We start from the raw sequence: 19,722 nt of genomic DNA, 5'->3' as shown, positions 1-19,722 counted from the left end.
ACAACATCCATTAATACAGGAATCCAAATAGTGCTGTGACCCAAAATTCAAACACAGAATCTGTTCAAGGAGCTGCCAGTAATCCTGCAGGAAACAAAATCCATTCCTACCTGCAGCGCTGAACTGGCCATATCCTCTCCTCTGAAACTAGGATCGGACAGCAGATGTAGTTTCTTGCCCCAATAAACTTCCCCTTACTCCATCTTTGACATTTTCCACATTTTATCCAGCATCCTAACTCAGTGGAATGCATGTGCTAAGTAGCGTATAACACATGATGGTTATCCTTTGGGTCAAGAATGCCTCCCAGATGGCAGGAGGATTGCCTCAAGTTCAAAGCCAGCCTGGGGTACATAGTGAGGTTTTTTTTGTTTTGTTTTGTTTTGTTTTTTCAAAACTGTTAACTATCAGCTTTATTTTAAAAATATAAATATTTGACATGTACAACTTAAAATTGTTGATTTTTGAAATCCCACACAGAATGTAACAGAGAAATCCACAGCAAGTTAATCATTCAGACTGCCAGTTCCATCCACTAATTTAACACTACAGTTTTCAAGAAAAATTAAAGATTTAACGTTAACAGCAATGAAGAAACAACAATCATTTGCAACATGCTGCTATATAATTAGAATAACCAGTCTATGGGTTACTGAAACGAACAATTCCAACAGCAAATTTAGAACTTCCTTAAAACAAAAACAAATCCAAGACTCTGAATTGATGCAAATACTCTGTATTTGAGAAAAAACACTCTTCTTGTGAACTTTAACCCACAGCCAAATGTCCTCATGGTTTACAGAGGGATCCGCTCTCGCTCTGTGATTTCAGTCATGCTCTCAGCCTGGGGAGGAATGGAACTCCAGGTTGGGATGACCTGTCAAATGCCAGGGACAATGACACCCGTTTTTGGGGAAACAGAGTTACGTATTAGAATTACAGGAATAAAGAGGAAAAATTTGAAGTTAAAATAGGTTTTCCAAAATAAATGCATTACTGCTTCACGGTAGCTTACATTTCTGTAACAAGGTCCAGTGTGAAAAACTCACATAATGAGAATTTGGAGAGCTGAGACATGCTTTTCTTGCTGAATACATTTGCAGTATATACCTTTGCATTTCGTTCAGGGCTACTACTACATTGCAGGAGCTTTAGAAATGCTGGTCATTTTTTTTAAAGTATAACTATGTCTCGTTTCTAAGTTTCAGTTATAATACTTGACCAGGAAAAAGTTCATGAACATTGTACTGACTTTCAGGTTTCACATCTTATTCTTGAAAAAAACAAGACAACTCTGAACATTTTTTCAAAATTCTTTTACAGAAGTTAAGACTTTTTTAGATGAACTAAACAGACAATAGTGAAGTTAAAGGGAAAGCCAAAACACTGCTGCCCACCTGAATGAAGTGGGAGGAAAACTTAAAATGGTCTGCTATGGAGTGCAAGGCCAACAGGACTCAGAGGTTACTGGAGAGGGTGTCTCACTAAGTAAACGATGAAATATGTCTGCCCACTTCAAACTCTTCTTAAATCATGAGTGGGACTCAGTTTAGGGAAATAGTTTAATGTACCCTTCAGAAAAAAATAGTTTATATTTTCCCATTACAAACAAAACACTGGTTATGACATCCAACACCACGAAGCAACCTTCATTCTGTCCCATACAGCAGAAAGCAAATCCAAGACGGGGTGCACATGCAAGATACTGAACTTGTAGTCCTTGTTCACTTCGCCACCGTTGTAGTAATCTATCACGTATCTAACTTCCGTCCCGCAGCGGTTGGTGATCCAATCATGCCTGTCGAAAGGCAACTTGTACCCCATCCAGGAACAAATTCTGGCCCTTGGTAAATACTGCTTTGCTTTCCCTCCGACCTCGATCAACGAGGGACCACAAGGACACTCCGCAGCATGAAGGGCTTCCCACTTCAAAATCTCCTTCAGGCTTGCTCATTATTCTGATTGTGAATCTTACTGATATAATACACACCTTTCTGACTAATGTCCTCATCCATCCACCTCCACCCTTTCCTTAGCTGCATTCCAGGACATCCGTTCCGAAGGGTAGACCCACTTTTTCTCAGAGCATGCTCTTGGAATGGAGGATTCCTCTCTGACCATAGACAACGCAAATGGCTGATCTGGGGCTGGTGTTGACTAGGTGGTGGCATCAGATCTGAAGGACCCAGGTTCTCCTTATCGGCCCTGGCATGGGTAAAGGGGCACTCCACATACTCGTACGCTCGATCCTGCTGGGCAGGGGAGTAAGTTTTGCTGTCACTAGTTGGACTGGATGGTTCCTCACTTACTGGACAGCCTTGACTCTTCCTTTCATGCACTGGGCATCCTGAAGGTGGTGATGCTGTCTGATGATCTGAAGCTTTTGGGGTCTGAACTGCAACAGCAGGAGTAGATGCTGACAAACCCATGGCTGGAATCAAAGTGTTGACTCCAAACAATTTTAAATGTCCAGCGCCAGCCCCAGTCAGAGACCAAGGAGCAACCACTGCCTGCCACTGTCTTCACCTCACCGGGTCACCGCTGTCGCGGCAGTCCAATACATAGTGAGTTTAAAGTAATCCTGAACTACACAGTAAGACCTGGCCTCAAAAAAAACAAAAAACAGTGCCCCTCAAAGGCCTCGTGCACTGGTAAGATTTTAGAAGCTGACTGTTCCATTAGGTAACGGGCCTGATTAGAAGAGGCAAATCTCTGGGGTAGGAGCCAGACAGGTCTCTCTTTCCCCAGCCCTTCCCTTCACTGCTTCCTGGCCACCACGACCTGAGCAGCTCTGCTTCACCAGACCCATCTGCCATGCCTTCCTGTCCTGCAACCACACTAAACATGGCTTAGAAACTCCTCCTTCTAAGTTGCGGATGTCAGATATTGTGTACCAGGACGAAAGACTGAGTAAGACCCTGGGTATCCCCTGGGTATCCCCTGGTGAACAAAGCACAGCTCCTGTTCTTGTGGAGCTGATACACAGTCCGCGAGCTGAAGGAAGACAAATCAGTAAACAAATGCAAATTCTGGCAAACACTACAAAGGAAACACACAGTGCAGTGATAGCAAGTAAGGGCTTCCATAAACAGCGAGATCAAAATGATAAGCCAACAGCCATGCAACAGAGGGAGGAAAAATGCACGCTGATGTGAACACAGAGTCTTTCATTTATTTGTAATATTATCCAGTAAGTACTTACTAAACACTACACATGGGGCACTCGCCTCAGAATTAGGAATACATCTTTAAGAAAAACCAAGTCCCTGTTCCTATGAAGTTCTAAGACTAGTACGGGAAGACAGATTTATAACTTTTATTGTTGTCAAGTACTTTCAAGAAAAATAAAGTAGGTTAAGAGCAACAGATGGCGCCACCTGTTCCAACGAAAGAGTAAAGAAGACCACACTGATAGGGGACGCTGGCAATAGGGATTTAAATGCAATGAGGGAGCAAGTCATGTTGATATCCAAAATAAGAAATTCCAATGGGAACAGCAAGTGCAAAGGCCCTGGGGTGAGACTGTGCTGGATATAACTGAAGAGGCCAAGAGGGCTGAAGGCGGTGACAAGAAGCACCCCAAGATTTGAGAAAAGCACATCTCACCTCAGCCAAAGTGGCTTTGGTTTGGGGAGGAAACTACCTTTCCATAAACACTATAGCCCAAACCCTTGCCAAACTGGGAGGGAGTGGCAAATATCCCTTCATCGTCCACTGGGATGAGGGCCAGCAAACAAGCCTGCACACAGTCCTTGTTCGGCAAAACTCAAATTAGGCCTCTGCAGAAAACCACTCCAAAACTCCAAGACCACAAAAGCTGCATGTCACCTCTGTCAAACTGACAAATACCTGAAAAGGTGAGTGAAATTCAGACTCCTAGGCATACTCAGAGCCTGAGATTCCTCTGCAGTGACTTTTTATCAGCTGCAAGAACTCCCAGGCCAGAGACTGCACTGGCCACTCCTGGAGCTACTTGTGCAACAGGAAATCTTCCAAAGAAAGCACACGGCAGCAAAAACAGACTGACCCAAACCCCACAAAAGATTAAAATAAAAAAGGGCTGGGGGCAAAGACTTACCATGGTCATCGTGTACAACTGCTTGAGCGAGTTCATGGTCCGCAGGAGGATAACCACCAGCCCCCCACCTTCCACTGTTTCCACAGTCCTGGCCAGCAAGTTGGGGGTTAAGGCTTCAAAATCCTAGAAGAAGGAGACCTTAGAAGAAGAGCACTATTTGCTTGACATGCAAACAGCACTCCTAGGGATGCTTAACCAAGTGTAAGATGATAAGGTAAAGAAAAGGCTTCAAGCCCAGTGTGGTGGTACAGGCACACACCTGTGATCCCAGCCCGTGAGGGAGGCTGAGATAGGACTGCAGGTTTGAGGCCACCAAGGCTACAGTGAAACTGTCTCAAAACAAAAAATAAACAGGGGGAAAGGCAGATGGCCTAGGAGCACAAACCCAAAACCCACCCGACCTCCAAATTTCAATAAATCATAGCTGGATTTCAGAAGCATCTCCCATTCACAGGCAGAACCCAATTGTGCCACATGGGGGAGCCACTGAGAAAAGCCTCAGGTCCAGCAACTGGTAATGGCTGTGGACAGAATGCTCTACCAGAGAGTGATCAAACTGAGGATCCCCACGAAAATTGAGAATAAGCAAAATACTCCCTTCTCTGGCCTCCAAGGTGGGATGTAAGGCAGCAGAGCATCAGCCAACTCACTGAAACGCAGAAAGAAAACACGAGAGCCTCTACTCTTGATTTCCCACCTAACTTCATTTGTATTTTGTGATTTTTTTTTATATTACATAATCGTGGTCACAGTACGTGAATGTAATAAATACACTTAGAAAAGTGAATCTATGCATAAACTTTGGAGACCTTTTTTTCTTCTTGGGGTGAGGGGTGTCACATATACCAAAAAATAATAATAAAAGACTAATACAAAGACTACCAGAACAAATGTAAACATAGAAAAAAACTTAAGTCTAGTGGTTTGCCCAGCCAGAGAATACACATTAGTGGTGATATCCACCCAGCACTTCTAGAAGAGAAGTGAAGGGTTTTCAAGGGCTAGAAAGGCAGTGGAGCCTCGTGGCCTTCGGCTGCTCAAGCACTCTGGATCAGGTCATACCACTCAGGGACCACAGGAAAGTCTTCTGCGAACGGCAGTGAGTACCTGGGGTTCCAGGATTCCCACAGCCCACTTTCCCAGATTCAGCTTTAGCTGGTTACAACAGCTTAGGTGGGTCTGTTCTCTATTTCTAAAACAGGTACTGCTGCAAGCAGAAAATTCTTTTGTATAGGTTCAGGGATCCAGCTTCCTTTGGAGAGGCCAAATCTTCCACTAATGATGACCAGGGGCCGGGGGTTCCCTGCAAATCTTCCTTCCTGACTGCACGCTGTTTCCCGTAGGGAAGCAGGGCGCCCAGACCCCGCCTAACACCCAGGCTGGAGGAAGTCACCCACCTGGAGGACACACATGCCGAAGGTGTTGCCCAAGATCTTGTGGGTCTCATTGTAGTAACAATAGCGGATGTTTGTGGCCGCTATGAAGAGTTCGAAGGGATCATCTTGCTTTATGTTCAGGGTCCCATTCTTTATTTTCTTCTGCAGCTGTCGCATTCTCTTCTTTCGATGACTGCAATCACACCCACGCGATGAGTGTCAGTTCACCAGAGAGGCCCACTGATCCCCCTCTCCGACCTGAAAAGCCACTAGGGAACTTGCAAAGCAGGCACCCGGCTCCCCACTTTAGAGGGAAAAGGAGGTAGAGAGACAGTTTTGGGGACAGAGCAAACTGTGTGTGTGAACAATTCTCCACTTTGCTCTGTGACCTGGAAGAGATGCTTCACTTTAAAAGATGGGCAGTGGGAGGTGCTAACCTTCTCAGGAAGCCAAAGCCAGAAGCTGTAACCAAGCCGAGGAGGCCTAGTTACCTTATCAATGCTTCAGCTACATTGTGCTGCCCCCCAGAGGGCATAGAAAAGAGCTGACAGGCTACTGTGTTGATGTTTCGCCAGAGCCTGGGACCAATCCTAAGGACAGCATTCATCTAAGAGGACTAACACACAAGACATAAAGTATGAAATGCAAGGGTGTACCTCTCAGAAATCCCAGAACTACTGTTGGTCCTATAAGCCCTGAATATCCAACTGCTATTTTTTTCTTTTACAAAAACAGAGAGCAGGAGAGCTCTAGGACAGGGAGAATTTTGCAAAGGTCTCTAAATTAATAGCTAGAACCAAGGGCCTTTCTCCTATAGGCCTTTACTTCAGTGAACGAAGGCTATCCCCACTATTCCTTCTGGTTTTGAGACAGAGCAAGCTATGTAGTCCAGGCTGGCCTTGAACTCACTACACAGCCAGGACTGGACTCCAATTCATGGGAATCTTCCTGCCTCAGGCTCCCCAGTGCTGGGCTGCAGGTGTGCAGGACCACATCCAGCCTCCACTGTTCCCTGTGGCTCATGATTTACAAGGAAGCTTTGGCTCAAACAGGACACTGCCAGATCAAGGGTGGGAGAGCCACAAGAGGTACCATCAGGGACCCAAAAGTAAAAGCAGGTGGGATCAATTTAAAAGGCAAATCTGCCCAAAAAACTGTGAACTGCCTCGTATTTAATGGACGGAATATACTGAGAATCAGAAGCCCTCAAAATGAAATTCTAAGGCAGGCATGAACGCAGCAGCCTTTCAGCTCTACGGTAAGACGGTGTGGGGGATAGAGGTATGGCTCAGGGGTGCAGCGGAATGAGGCACTGGCTTCCATCACCAGCACCCAAAAACACAAATACAGATGCTCACTGTCCAAGAGTATTAAAGTGTATGTACAGCAAAATACCAATTACGGTTTAAACATTATACCAGTGAAATTTATCTAAATGCTGACAACACCTATATGGTAAGGTTATGGATGCTTTCTATTTTCATCTTTGCATTTTTCACATTTCCTACAATGAGACTCCTAACTTTTTTTCAAAGCCAAATTATTTACTCAAAATCTGGTTTCTTTTAGGCAGAATCAAGTTTTTTAATTAAAATAATTTAGAAACATTAACAATAAACTTAGCAGAGCCAGATGTGGTGGCACACACCTGTAATCACAGCACGTGGGAGGCTGAAGCAGGAGGATCGTTGTGCATTCAAGTCCAGGATGGGCCACATAGCAAGTTCAAGACCCGCCTGAACTGCAGAGTGAGACCCTCTCTCAAAAAACAAAAAGAAAAAAAAAACCTCAGCAAGTGTTAACCGAGTACCTACCACAAACAGATCATTTAAAAGTAAGTAAATATGACTCCTAACCAAATGAGCTTATCACTCAGAATACACAAGGCACAGTATGTGGCTGTATCCCCAAGCAAGAGCATCCGCGACAAACACTCTAATAGGAGGACAAGATGGCAAAGGAGCCATCAGGCATGACTGAGGTGCTTGGGAAAAGCTCCACGCAGAAGGCAGGCCCTGAAATCAGGAGGACTTCAGTATAGGATGGCAGGGGAGGACAGCATGTGCTAACAGCCGGGGTGTCGGTCACAGTGCGGTGCAGGCCACCGCAGACAAGATACACGCGTTAACACCAAAGATGAACACTCCAGGGGCAAAAAGGCTCACCGACTGCATCACATCTGTGCTAGGTCTAGGGAAGGAGACAAAAGAACTCAGGAGCGTGGCATCAGGAAGCACAGAACAGGCAGCCTTCCAAGAAACAGCACTGCCCACTTCACCCCAAACTCCTACAACATCAAGGAAAGGAGACTGCCAGGTACCACAGTGTGTTTGCCCGTCACTGCATGACGCCCCATCTCCTCGGCATCTTTCCACAAGAATTTTGGGAGTCAGCCTGACAGTCACACGGCTGGAGTTGAAGCATGTACAGTTCCAGTTGTTTCTGGCAGAACAGGAGAAAACAGAAAGCTGACCCACAGTGGAAGAGCACAGAGTAGATACATGGAGTTGAGAGGCTCAGATCACTGAGCAAGTGGAAATCTTGGCGCCTCAGGCTCCTTGAACTGTCCCATGGACTCCCACACATTCCCTAGAGTTAAGCGGATTTGTGCTGGAGGTTTGCTGCTTACAGCTGGAACCCTTATCAATGCTTCAGAGAATAAGAACAGCCAGCTGCCAAATACGAACTGGCAGAAGTGCTCTAAAAAGGAAAAGGAGGGTGGAAGACCTCTGCACTAGGCACGGGGTCTCCAGGGAACCCTTTGAGCACATTTTGGTCAACAGCAGCCAGACTGAAGCAAGTACAAAGGGCTAGCAAGAGGCTAGCAAGTACAAAGGGCTCTAATTTAACTTAGATGGCTGTAAAAAGGAGGGCCAACGCTACCCTGGAGAAAGAACTAGGGATGTAGCTAATGAGCTCCTAAGAATTCAGAAAGCTGAGCACATCTATAGGAAAAAGGAGAAAATTTTAAAGGGTATACAGAGCTGAGCAGAAGAAAAACAATAAAGGTCCTGAAATAAGAGAACAGACCCAAGGTAGAGAGAGGATTTTCCTTGGACACAGAATAAGGTGCATCCCCTTTGTGAAGGGCAAAAAGAGAAGAGTATGTCTGGGGCCGGGAAAGGCACCTGAAGGAACTTGCTTTAGATGCTCTGGTCAGCTGAGGCAGTGGTGGCAAACCTATGGCACAGTGCCACCGCCGGCTATATGTGATCATTAAAGGGTTCGCCATCACTGGCTTAGAGAAACAAACAAAGAAATCAGAAAGCAAGAGTAAAAATTATTTAAAGCTTACTGTCAGAAATAAAGAAAGGATATTGGTTCCATTTTTTTTACACTTTGAAATGTACTCAGAAACGACATCCTCACCTCCTGAAAAACTGTGCCGAGGGATTGGAAGTTGGATGGGACACACTCGGGCCAAGCTTACCTGCTAAACCCCAGCTCTTTCTTATAACACCACAGCACTGAAGGTCGAGCCTTCACAGTTGCTTTGGACAGCATGTGATGGAGTATTACCACCTGCCAAAGGAAAACATCACAGACACTCAGGGCCAAGAGCCCAGACCCACAACCTCATCTGACAAGTACAGAAATGTAACTGACGGCTAGAGAAGGCAGACACACAAGATCACATAGCGGGGGAACCCACCACCTCCAGGGTTCACAAGGGAATGGCTTGTCTGCTAATGGATCTATGTCTAGAGAATTTACCATTTCCAGGAAATGACGAAAGGCATCTTATCACAATCTGCAGGACCTAGAACAGGTTGACTCTCTGGGACAGGAGACACAGTAACTCAGGAAGCATTTCCCCAGGACTCACCTGATCTTTTCCTCGATCCCCAACCACGACAAAAAGAGACCTTTGCCTCTCAGCTACCCCATTCTCAATGAGAATCCGGATTCGGTTATCCACCTTCTTCCGAAGCATGGTGACAGACAATCACTAAAAGAGAAAGAAAGTACCATTTTCTTGGACAAAATGCCAGATTTTGAAGAAGGAGAACTAGCTGGCTGTGATTCGTGGAAGAAAAGGTTATGCTAGGCACAGTATCACCTTATTTAACCCTTGACCAGTTCCACTGGGAAAACATCGGCCTCAATTTTAAAATCCAAAAACTCAGGATTAGAAGGTAAAGATGACTATCTAAAGATATGGATAGGAAGGGGCCAGACTGGGCCTGTTGAGCTGTCAGTGAAGTACATGGGTGTCTTTTTCTGGTACAAGGTGGCGCTGTCTACACCAAGGATCAGGACTGTACATGGTAAACAGCCCACATTTTACAGAAAGCAGTATTTCCAAGCTCTCTCCAATGAAGAGACCAGGAAACAGTCACAAGTAGCAGTGAATGCACTTGCATCACGGATTGTGAGCTCTCAATACAATCCAACTCCTTGCTAAGATGAACCTTATCTACCCACATTGGTGTCCATGGAGTCTCTGCCTCTTACTCTGCATTTGTTCTGGGAGTTGGTGAAGGAATGGGGCTCATGTTTTTAATTTAGCTTTTTCTTTCTTTCTCTTTCTTTCTAGTACCAGAAATCGAACTCAGGACCTTACATTTGCTAGGCAGGTGCTTATGCCACTGAGCCATATCCCTGGTCTTTGCTTGTTATTCTGAAAAAGGAATTCAAGTTAATAAATGCAGAAGAAGAATACAGGTATTAGTCCCCATTTTGTAATCCTAAAAAACATCATGATTCAGGCCCATTGGTTCTCAAGGTTTAGCACGCATCAGAATCAGACAACTACAATTTAAAACTACACTGATACTCCACAAAGAATGGTTATCATCAAAAAAACCTCTGAATAACAAGCGCTGTTGAGGACATAGGAGAAAAGCAACTTTTCCACACTGTTAGAGGGAATGGAAATCAGTACAAGCACTATGCAAATCAGTGTGGAGATTCCTCAGAAAACTAACAACAGAAATTACATGCAGGGTGTAGTGGAATTACATCTGTATTCCCAGCACTTTTGAGGCTGAAGCAGGAGGATCCTTGTGAGCTCAAGGCCAGCCTGAACAGCATAGCAATACCCTGTCTTAAAAAGACAAAATACCATAAAAAAATAAAAGAGGCCACAAGGAGCTAAAGTGACAAAAGATAGGAATTAAGAAATTTCATTTACCCAGCCTAGGTACTGTCCCAAAAGATGTATGAAGGGATGTCTGCGTGTCCATGTTTAAAGCAATGCAACTTATAATACACTAGGTAGACCTTAGAATCAGTGTGTATGCTCATTAACAGATAATCAAATAAGGAAAATATGGTATTTATACACAATAGAGTACTGTGCCACCATCAAAGTAAACTTGAGCCTTTCATGAATAAATGGATGTAACTTGAAAACATGTTAGGGGCCAGAGAAATAGGTCACTGACACAGCACCTGCCTGGCAAGCGCAAGGTCTTGAGTTCAAGTCCCAGAACAACAAAAAAACCCATAACATTAAATGAAAGAAGTTAGATACACAACTCAAACATCATATAGGTTTACCTTATATGAGAAACACTATGTACACATACACACAAATAAGGAGCATAACAGAAGAGAGATAAGTAGGAAACAGGGAGAATATTTCTTCAAATTACATATTCTATTGTTTCAAAAATATCTAATATGAGCCGGGCATGGTAGCTCACGCCTGTAATCCCAGCACTCAGGAGGCTGAGGCAGGAGGATCGTTGCAAGTTCGAGACCAGGCTGGGCTACAAAGTGAGCTCAAAGTCTGAACTGCATAGCGAGACCCTGTCTCAAAAAGACCAAAAAAAAAAAAAAAAAAAAAAAAAAATCTAATATATACACACGCTAATCTGTTTATGTTAGTTGACTGAAAAGAAAGTTTTGTTATAATCTGCTTTTTGGTAAGAATCTTTTTGGTTATATTTTGTACTCTGAGTATTTTGAAGATGATAATATACAATGTTACTAACGTTATTCTTATTTTGTTATGAAATTTTTTTTCATATATATATCCTTTAATTCTTGCTTTACTAATAAAAGTCAGGAAAAGAAATCAATAAATATTTCTATGATGAAATATGTCTCCTAATGAGAGGGAAAACTACTGAAGCCTTTGTACAAAGTTCGAGCATTATTACATGGGTTGGGTATAGGTCAATGACACAGCACTGACCTAGCAGGTGCTAGTGTTCCCCTCACAAAAAAATTATGCACCAGAGGCATAAGTACACCCCATAATTTATAAATATCAATTATTAAGTAGTACAACGTGGCATGCTACGTACTCAGAAACTCCACTGTCTGATGCATTCTAAGCATCAAGCCATTAACTGAACCCCACCTGAGCCTTTATTGTTCCATTTAACTTCCCAAGCACACTTTTCTGCAAAACACTTCCACAAGAAATGGCCCCTATTTATAAGGAAAGGGCAAGTAATATAGAGTTCAAGGATCCCATGGCAGAAAAGCAACAAGACCCAGGATTCACATTCACATCTACCTAACTCCAAGGCCTGGGCTCTTTCCTGTTTGCCAACCAGCTCAGTTCCTGGGCCCTACACTGCCACACACAGAGACCCCACAAAAATCAACCAACAACTAATCACTGATTGCTTTTCATTATACTTACTGTAGAACCCCCATAAGTACTAGATAAGGCCCCTACCTTCAAGCTTTTGTTCTCCTTCAAGAAGCTAAGGGAAAGAGATGAGGGACAATTCCATACAGATGAAACTAGTTGTAAAAATAACAACTATAGTATGAACTCTGATTAAGGTCTGCGATTATGGTGGACTGAGGTTGCCATCAAAAACTTATTTGAAACAATAGAAAAGATGCTTATTTTTAAAAGATGCTTCTTCTTCATTCACTCATTTATTCGTCTAGCTACACACAGCCCCTAGTGCTAGGCACAATTAGGTACACTGTCAAACTAAACGAAATCCTGAATGTGGCTGCGGAATAAAGAATATAAATGAATGTGCACGGTGAATTACTTAGAAATGCGAAAGGGTGCTAAGGATGCAGCTCAATGACAGTAATGGCCTAGCATGCCCACAACCCAAATACAGCAAAAAAGAAGAAAAAAAAAAAACTTTCTTAAGGGGAGAAACAGCACCCAAATAATCAAAATATTTCCCAAAACGCATATAATTTTTGAGGGGTCTTTTTGAGGCAAGGTCTCACTATGGAGTTCAGGCTGGCCTTGAGCTCACTTTTATAGCTCAGGCGAGCCTTGAACTCGCGGCGACCCTCCTGCCCCGGCCTTCCGAGTGCTGGGATTACGTGCGTGCGCCATCAAGCCTGGCTCACGAATGTAATTATTATGTATCGCGAACATACACCAATTAAAAAAAAAAAAGCGCGAGAAGATCTAGGATCTCTGTCTCCGTTCAAAGCCTAACACAGTGACTAGGAGCTGTGGGCCCTTCCGCAGAAAGCAAGCGTGTGATCTACCCAATCTTCACGACCCTTCCTGATATAGGTACCTGGAAAGTAAGGACACATCTACGCAACACCCCCAAAGCCCTCGAGAAGCACTTCCCAGAGAACTGGCTTCTCGGTAAAGGGGCAATTTTGCTCAGCGAGGCGTTGGGGGTCGGCGTGGGACAGAACAGCGACCTGGAGGCAGAGCTTAGTCCCCAAGCCAATCCCTCTGCCAGCCTCGGAGGGTCGCGATGGCACTTCAGCACTCATCCCTAGTACTCCCGCAACGGGTACCTGTGGCTGGAGCCTCGCGGATCCCAACCTGCAGCTAAACGGAAGCACGTGGGGCCACCGAACTCCAAAAGCGGAAGGAACAGCAGGCTGTCCCCAGCGATTGCCTGACCGCCGGCTCTCGCAATTCACCCCCGCGCCGCCGCTGACTTCCGCTCAGGCGCAGACAGACAGCGCGTGCATGGATCCATAAATGCTCAGCGGCAACAAGCGGCGTGGGACCTTCATGAAAGCCGTCTCCGATTGATGACGTCAGACACCCGGGAGGCGGAGCTACCCCGCCACCGCGAGTTTTTGGTTGCCGAGTTACGGCGATACACCGATTAGCAGGGCAAATTAAGCCTGAAAGTACGCACCACCGCTGGTGGTGACCTCACGGATGCGGGGCGGTACACGGTTTCCCACGGTTCTGTTGCTCTGGTTCTCCGAGTGACGACGGCTCTACACCTTTGTACTATACCGACCCCTGTGAGTCTTAAACACGAGAAAATTTGGCCACCCGACCTGTTTTATTCATCTCGCTTGACCCTCCAGCCCGCAGTATTGACCTTGTATTTTGTGCTACTTCTACCCACGAACTGCTATGCTTTGCAAGCTCCCCTTGGCCGTATTCTAAATCTTCAGAAAACTAATCTTGGGGGTGTGCTTTTTTACTACTCCCCAGCTTCAGGCTACAGGGGCTAACTCTTGGGCTCCAGAGCTAACTTCCAAGTATGTACAGTTGCTTATTTCTTCTTGGTATCACAAAGTCAGTGTTCGAGACCGAACTCATTTAAACTTCCCTACTTTCAATTTCAATATACTCAGCAACACTTAGCTATCTTCCCAAAAACGTCTTTTAATTCATTGAACAAAATGTTTTGCAGCTTAAAGTTCTAAATGGTATTTTTAAAAAGTGACCCGAGTCACTTTTAGAAGTCCTCATGTGGTGACCACTTTTAAGGAGACTTAAACTTGGACAAACCACTGAAAATATGGCAGCCCATCCATATTGAAAATGTACACAGCCCTGACGTGGGAAAAAGCTAAGCAAAGCAGCCAGTGTAACTAAGGTATGTTCAGCAAATGAAAAATCAATAGGAAAATAACCCGAATACTGGAAATGTAGACCATATTTACAATTTAATTTTAGTTAAGGAGAACCACTGGAGTTTGGAGACAGGAACTACAAGATCCAGTTGGTGCTGAAAAGTTCATACTGGCTGCTGTACAGAAACTGGACCACAGGAAGGAAAGAGTACAAACAAAAAGAGTTCTCCTTATGATAGGAGAACTATCATAAGCTACTTTGTTATAGAGTGGTAGTGGTGGCAGTCCTGAGCACTAGATGACTCAAGAAACTTTCATAGTAGAGTAAGACCCCAACAGATCTGCGCAGCTGAATCAACAGAAAGCAGCAGCTACGATAATGAGGTAGATCTGGGAGTACCTGACACACAAATCAAGATAGTACAAGTTGAGTGTTGAGCGTCTGGAGAACTACAAATACTTAGGAGTGACTGAAATACTACAGTCAAAATTATGAAACTGAATCAATCACCCGGTGGAGAGTATAGCTGGTGATGGAAATCTGTTTAAGACCTGCAGAAGACATCGAAAGATACTCAACAATAGACTGCTAGACAGGGAATCTGTGGAATACACTTACCAGTATCGCCCCACATCTTAATTTTATGTTGCTGTCATTTCTCAAAAGGAAAAGGGAGGCTATTCCAACCAAATGTACCTCCTACATCTCCTGGCCCATACATTTCCTCAACATTGTAATGTGTCTTTTAAATGACAAACTTACTAGGTGACTCATCATTTCTATCCTGAATAACAGCAGTCAACTTAAAACCTTAAAAGAACTTCCACTGAAGGTTCGGGGATATGGCTCAGTGGCACAGTGCCTGCCCAGCAAACACAGGTCTAGAGCTCAATTCCTGGTACCAAAAATTGGAAAATAATTTCACATGGCATTTTAACTATAAAGCTGAATACAGTAGCCTTGACCCATTTCTCTATCCTTATCTACTGTCCTTATTGTTTTGTGGACTTGAGACCTGAACCCAGGGCCTTGTGCATGCTAGGCAAGCATTATCACTTTAGTATATAGCCTCAAGAACCTTCCCCAACTTCTGAGGTGGGATCTATTAGTTATCCACATTGGCAATCTTGTGATCCTCCTGCCTCAGCCTCTCTTAGCTGTGATAAACAATCATACCATCTTTCCTGGCCTGCTAATCCTTAGCTCTTCCCACTTAAGTCAGACTCCATTCGCAGTCATTGGGGTCTGGACTTTTGGATAGCTTTTCCCACTTGTCTAGGTAACTACTCTTTGTCCAAGTGTTGGCTCAACTATCCCTTTCGGCACTCCATCAGTCGGATTGGGTCACTTACCAGTCATACTCCTTCATCTACAGAAAACCTCACTGTTCTATCATGCCTTTACCACACTCACGTTAGCATCTTTGAAACAGTAATTTTTCTAACCTAGGGTCTGGTAGGGTGCCTGACAAGGATTACCAAATTTTCTGAATAAAGCCTTAGTTCAGTGGCTAAGTGTCTCCCTAATGTACACAGAATACTTACTGAAAGCTAGTAAGTAAATATGTTAAGAAGTATTTACACAATCAGGTACAAACTACTGGTCTTTCATTGTCTGCATTCAAAGATCTAGGCTGCTGCATGGAGAACTGAGGCTTCAGAATGGCTTGTTCAAGGAGGCTATTAGCAGGGCTACAGATTGAGAGAGCGTAAGTAGTCTAGCTGCCTCATCAGCAGAACCAGACAGATCTTTTTTTTTTTTTTTCTTAAGGAACACTTCTTCACTTAAGAGCTTTGGTGGGTGACATACAACCAGAGCAGGCTTCACTCAAAAACAATGAGGAATCAAGTTTTCATATAGTTTAACCTAATGTAATTTAAAATATTTACTTGTCTTTTCCAGTATTTTTTTAAGAATTCAAAGTGGGAAAAGGTATAGTAATAAACTTTTACCAATTCACATTCCATCCCCCACCTAGAGTTCTTTCTCCCATTTATCTCCATAAAAAGGACAAGCTCAAGGGCAACGCTGACTCTTTATTAAGGGAGTCCTAGTAAATGCTAAAACTGCTTAGTAAAAACTCAAGTGGAACAGAGCTGGGAGCTTAAAGTTGAAGTGAATTATATGGATTCACCTGTATCTCATTTCCACTAATTAGATGTATCACTAAAAATATGACAAATTTCCTATAGCAGAGGAAGCTCACTGCTCAATTACTAAACCTTCGATATTCACACTGGTTATCAACTTAGCACCTCAGTGAATGAGCCTGACAACAAGCACACATTCTCATGTGTCTTCTGAGTGGCAAGTCTCCTACACAGAGCTGTATGTATAAGGAGACAAAAGAACTGATAGAAGTTAACTGATTAAAAACACTGAACAATCATTTTAATATCAAGATACATTGATCAGAAAAAAATCTTGCATATTTTTAGGAATATTAGGATCTAGAAACAAAACCGCCCTGACCAAGGTAATCATTAATATTCTCCCTTTACTGAAGATGTTTTAAAGTTTCATTATCCACGTGAGGTGACGGATACTGTGCATGTACGAAAGTATTTTATATGTTGTCTCACTATCCCAAGAGGCTACAGTCCCATACGGAGCCATCATTCCTTGTAACTCTGCTAAATTACACATTTGACCCAACAAAAGGCTTCATGCACCTAAGACAAGGATTCAAGTATTACACAAAATACTGAGTACCAAGATTCTGATCTTGATGGGTCTTTTTCAAAAGTTCTGTCCAATAATGAGGTATTTCTTTAAAAATATGATCAGAATTAAGACATAATAAGTTTATGTAGAATGCCCCCCACAAAGTTATGGTATTTAAAAAAGAAACAACTCTTAAGACATGGAAGTAATAAAACTACAAACACCTTTACAGTCTCATCTGTGCAATGCATAGAAGTTTGAAACCCAAAAAGCGTATCTCTCAGCCCGTCTCTCTCCAACTGATTCACACTGACTGTTGTAAAAAACAAACACAAAAACTTATTTCGTTTAGATTTCTAAATGTCATGAAAAGATTTTCTACACAGATAACAAATTTAGTTTTCTATAGGACTGTAAGCACACGTTATCTGGGGTATTCCAATAAACCATGAATGTTTATTCACCCCGCTAAAATACAGCTTACATATGGTTGTGGTACATCGCAGGCAGATGAAATCGAAGCACACAAGGGGAGGTGCTAGCAAAAGAATTTTTCATTTACAAAAGTAAACACTTTACGCTTTCGATATGATGTACCACAACCACACATGAGAAAAGTCAAGAATTTATTTTATTTATTTTAAAATAAACATTGAGGCTTCCCCATTACCCACCACCCTACAAAACTTTTGAATGTGGAATGTTCAACAGCCTATCCATTTTAGTAGGTTACAAAACCAGCAAAAACTCCAGTTGTCTAAGGATGAATAGTTTTGGCTTGATTTGGTTTGGTTTGGTTTTTAAGTAACCGAGTACCTACTGGACAATTTCCTTAGCTAAAGGCTAAAAATAAAAATTTTAATTTCTGCACAGAGAATACCATTAACTTAGTAGCCTTTGCTTAATAGATGGGATTAATTCTCCATAAAGTCAAAGTGGTATGGGACAAACAAGCAGCATTGAGTTCAGAGGCACACAGAACTAGTGCTCAAACTGCTAGCACAAATTCCAACATAGTACATATGGCTAAGTTACTACTGAGCTGTCTATCTCCATCAAACTTGAGACTCTCCCTATGCATCTACGGAAAGAAATCACCACTTTGAACATAAATGCCTCCATGAGAAAAGGAGAAGCCAATTCGGGTTGAAGTAGACAAACGATGAGCGCAAATACTACAGAACAGCTGCTGGAGACAATCATAAAACTTGTGACACTAACAATGCATGGGGGCAAATCACATAAGCTGCTAGCTGTTGAACACCAGTGTTTCAAGATACAATTTTTATACACATGTTTTATTTGTTTTGCTAATACCATCAGGACTGAAGTTACTGACTGTCACTTCCCTAAAACAGGGAAATCAATCTAAAACACATACTGGTGCTTTTCAAAAGATAGCAATTTAAAAGGGTGGTAGCAGCAGGCGTTTGGTATCTTCTTACTTTTAAGAACTTTCAAGCTGCAAGAAAAACGTGACCAAGAGTGTTATCATTATCCATTAGAGACTTCCATCAATATCTGTACCAATTTAGGTAACAATACAGCAAGATCCAAGGATCAGTGATGACAATGTACATGTCATAAAGACTGATATAAAGTACCAATCCTTATAATAGTCATCGTCTAAAAGAAACGGTTAATAAGAAGTGTTCAAAAGGTATCTAAATAATTCACATTAAGTACAGAAGTGGCCCATTGAGATTATTTCCCATTATGTTGCATATTTTTCAAAAAGTGCCAATCAAAGCCTAATTTGCATTTTGGCTTTGTCTTACAGTTAACAGCTGTTAAAAAGCAATTTACATGTGTTTTTAATCACAGTCATTTGGCCAGATGAACAGTGCTGTGGAAGAGCTGGTAGCCAGCCTTCCATGTGTGATTAAGGAATCATGCATAATTTGGTACACCTCTAAATGTTTAGTGCTCCAATTTAACTGGAAAAGCTGTGAAATGCAGTTGTTTTACCAAACCACACTCCACTCCTTCCATCTTCCTCTCAAGGAAAATATCTGTCAATTGCCATTAAAAAACTCTAAGGCTGACTTGTAGATTTTGTCCAATGTCCAAGAGTCAGACTTGCTTTTGTTCAAGCCACTTCAAATAACTATGGAGATATTATCACCCCATGAAGTATATTATGTTTTACTCCTAAGCAAGGGTGAGGAATCTGAGTATCATGTGCAAGGCTCAAGATGACGCTTAGGACAGAACATGCAGAGTAAAAATAGTTTCCTTCCATATCCAGGTAATATAAAGCTGACAATTGTAGTCCTGTCTTTATGGGATGAAAACAGTCCCTTTACAATAAATTTCCTGAAAGGGAGAACAAATAGATAATAACTCTTCTGGTAACATATTATGGTACACTGGCCAGTGTGTTTTTGGCGATTAAACATAATCCTGTGACTCAGATTAATTCACTTGCTGAGTGTTCATTTGCGGCATTCCTCTGTTGGGTCTTGGGGGCCCTCCACGACCTAGAAGACAAAAATGGCATTTGATTTTTCTTTCAAATACTGTTTGTTTGGCCTTCAAGTAGATTTTCATCTGAAGTCAAGAAGCATGTGGACAGAGTTTGTCACATTATTAGGTTTAAGAGGTCAATTCTTCAGTGTTCAAGTTTCACCCTTCCTGGAAGTTGCCATGCGTAAATTTGCTTATGTTCTCTAGCTAAAAGAAGAGTAGAGCTAATGGAGTATTCCACCAGTACTCATTCATTCATTCATTCAACAAGTATTTATTGAGTGCCTACTATATGCCAGGCACTGTCATCAGGCGTTGGGCATAGATACAGCAGTGAAGACAGACAAGGTACCTGCTCTCACGGAGCTTACATTCTAGCGTACACTCTAGCTTACATTTCAGTAGTAAGTAACATCATTACT

At 42.8% G+C, this 19,722-nt stretch overlaps 2 protein-coding genes and 1 pseudogene across 5 annotated transcripts in view; all 3 read right to left on the bottom strand.

Moving 5' to 3' along the window:
• Positions 1–13,299, bottom strand: part of Nat10 (N-acetyltransferase 10) — a 37,284-nt gene extending 23,985 nt beyond the window's left edge. The window contains exons 1-5 of one of the 4 annotated variants that reach the window (XM_003463841.5): positions 13,144–13,299; positions 9,281–9,403; positions 8,885–8,976; positions 5,476–5,647; positions 4,079–4,201 (exon numbers count right to left, since the gene is read on the bottom strand). In XM_003463841.5, coding sequence (XP_003463889.2) covers positions 4,079–4,201; positions 5,476–5,647; positions 8,885–8,976; positions 9,281–9,388 — 495 coding nt within the window. In that variant the 5' untranslated portion in view covers positions 9,389–9,403; positions 13,144–13,299. Of the gene's footprint in view, positions 1–4,078; positions 4,202–4,337; positions 4,728–5,475; positions 5,648–7,102; positions 7,206–8,884; positions 8,977–9,280; positions 9,404–12,911; positions 13,095–13,143 lie in introns of those variants that run through there. The other 3 variants (XM_005000970.4, XM_013145961.3, XM_063227759.1) reach the window with 3 other exon arrangements.
• On the bottom strand, positions 4–4,072 carry LOC106026235 (holocytochrome c-type synthase-like; annotated as a pseudogene).
• Positions 13,300–16,539: 3,240 nt separating the features above from the next.
• Positions 16,540–19,722, bottom strand: part of Caprin1 (cell cycle associated protein 1) — a 41,877-nt gene continuing 38,694 nt past the window's right edge. Inside the window, exon 19 of the mRNA XM_063227760.1 lies at positions 16,540–19,314. Within this exon, the coding sequence (XP_063083830.1) occupies positions 19,250–19,314 (65 nt within the window). The 3' untranslated portion in view covers positions 16,540–19,249. The remainder of the gene's footprint in view (positions 19,315–19,722) is intronic.

Source organism: Cavia porcellus, unplaced genomic scaffold, assembly GCF_034190915.1.
Source record: "Cavia porcellus strain 051 isolate PalLab524CR breed Dunkin Hartley unplaced genomic scaffold, mCavPor4.1 scaffold_17, whole genome shotgun sequence".
Taxonomy (NCBI): Eukaryota; Metazoa; Chordata; class Mammalia; order Rodentia; family Caviidae; genus Cavia; species Cavia porcellus.
Note: the sequence above shows the minus strand (reverse complement) of the source record. Positions and strands in the feature narration are given on the sequence as shown.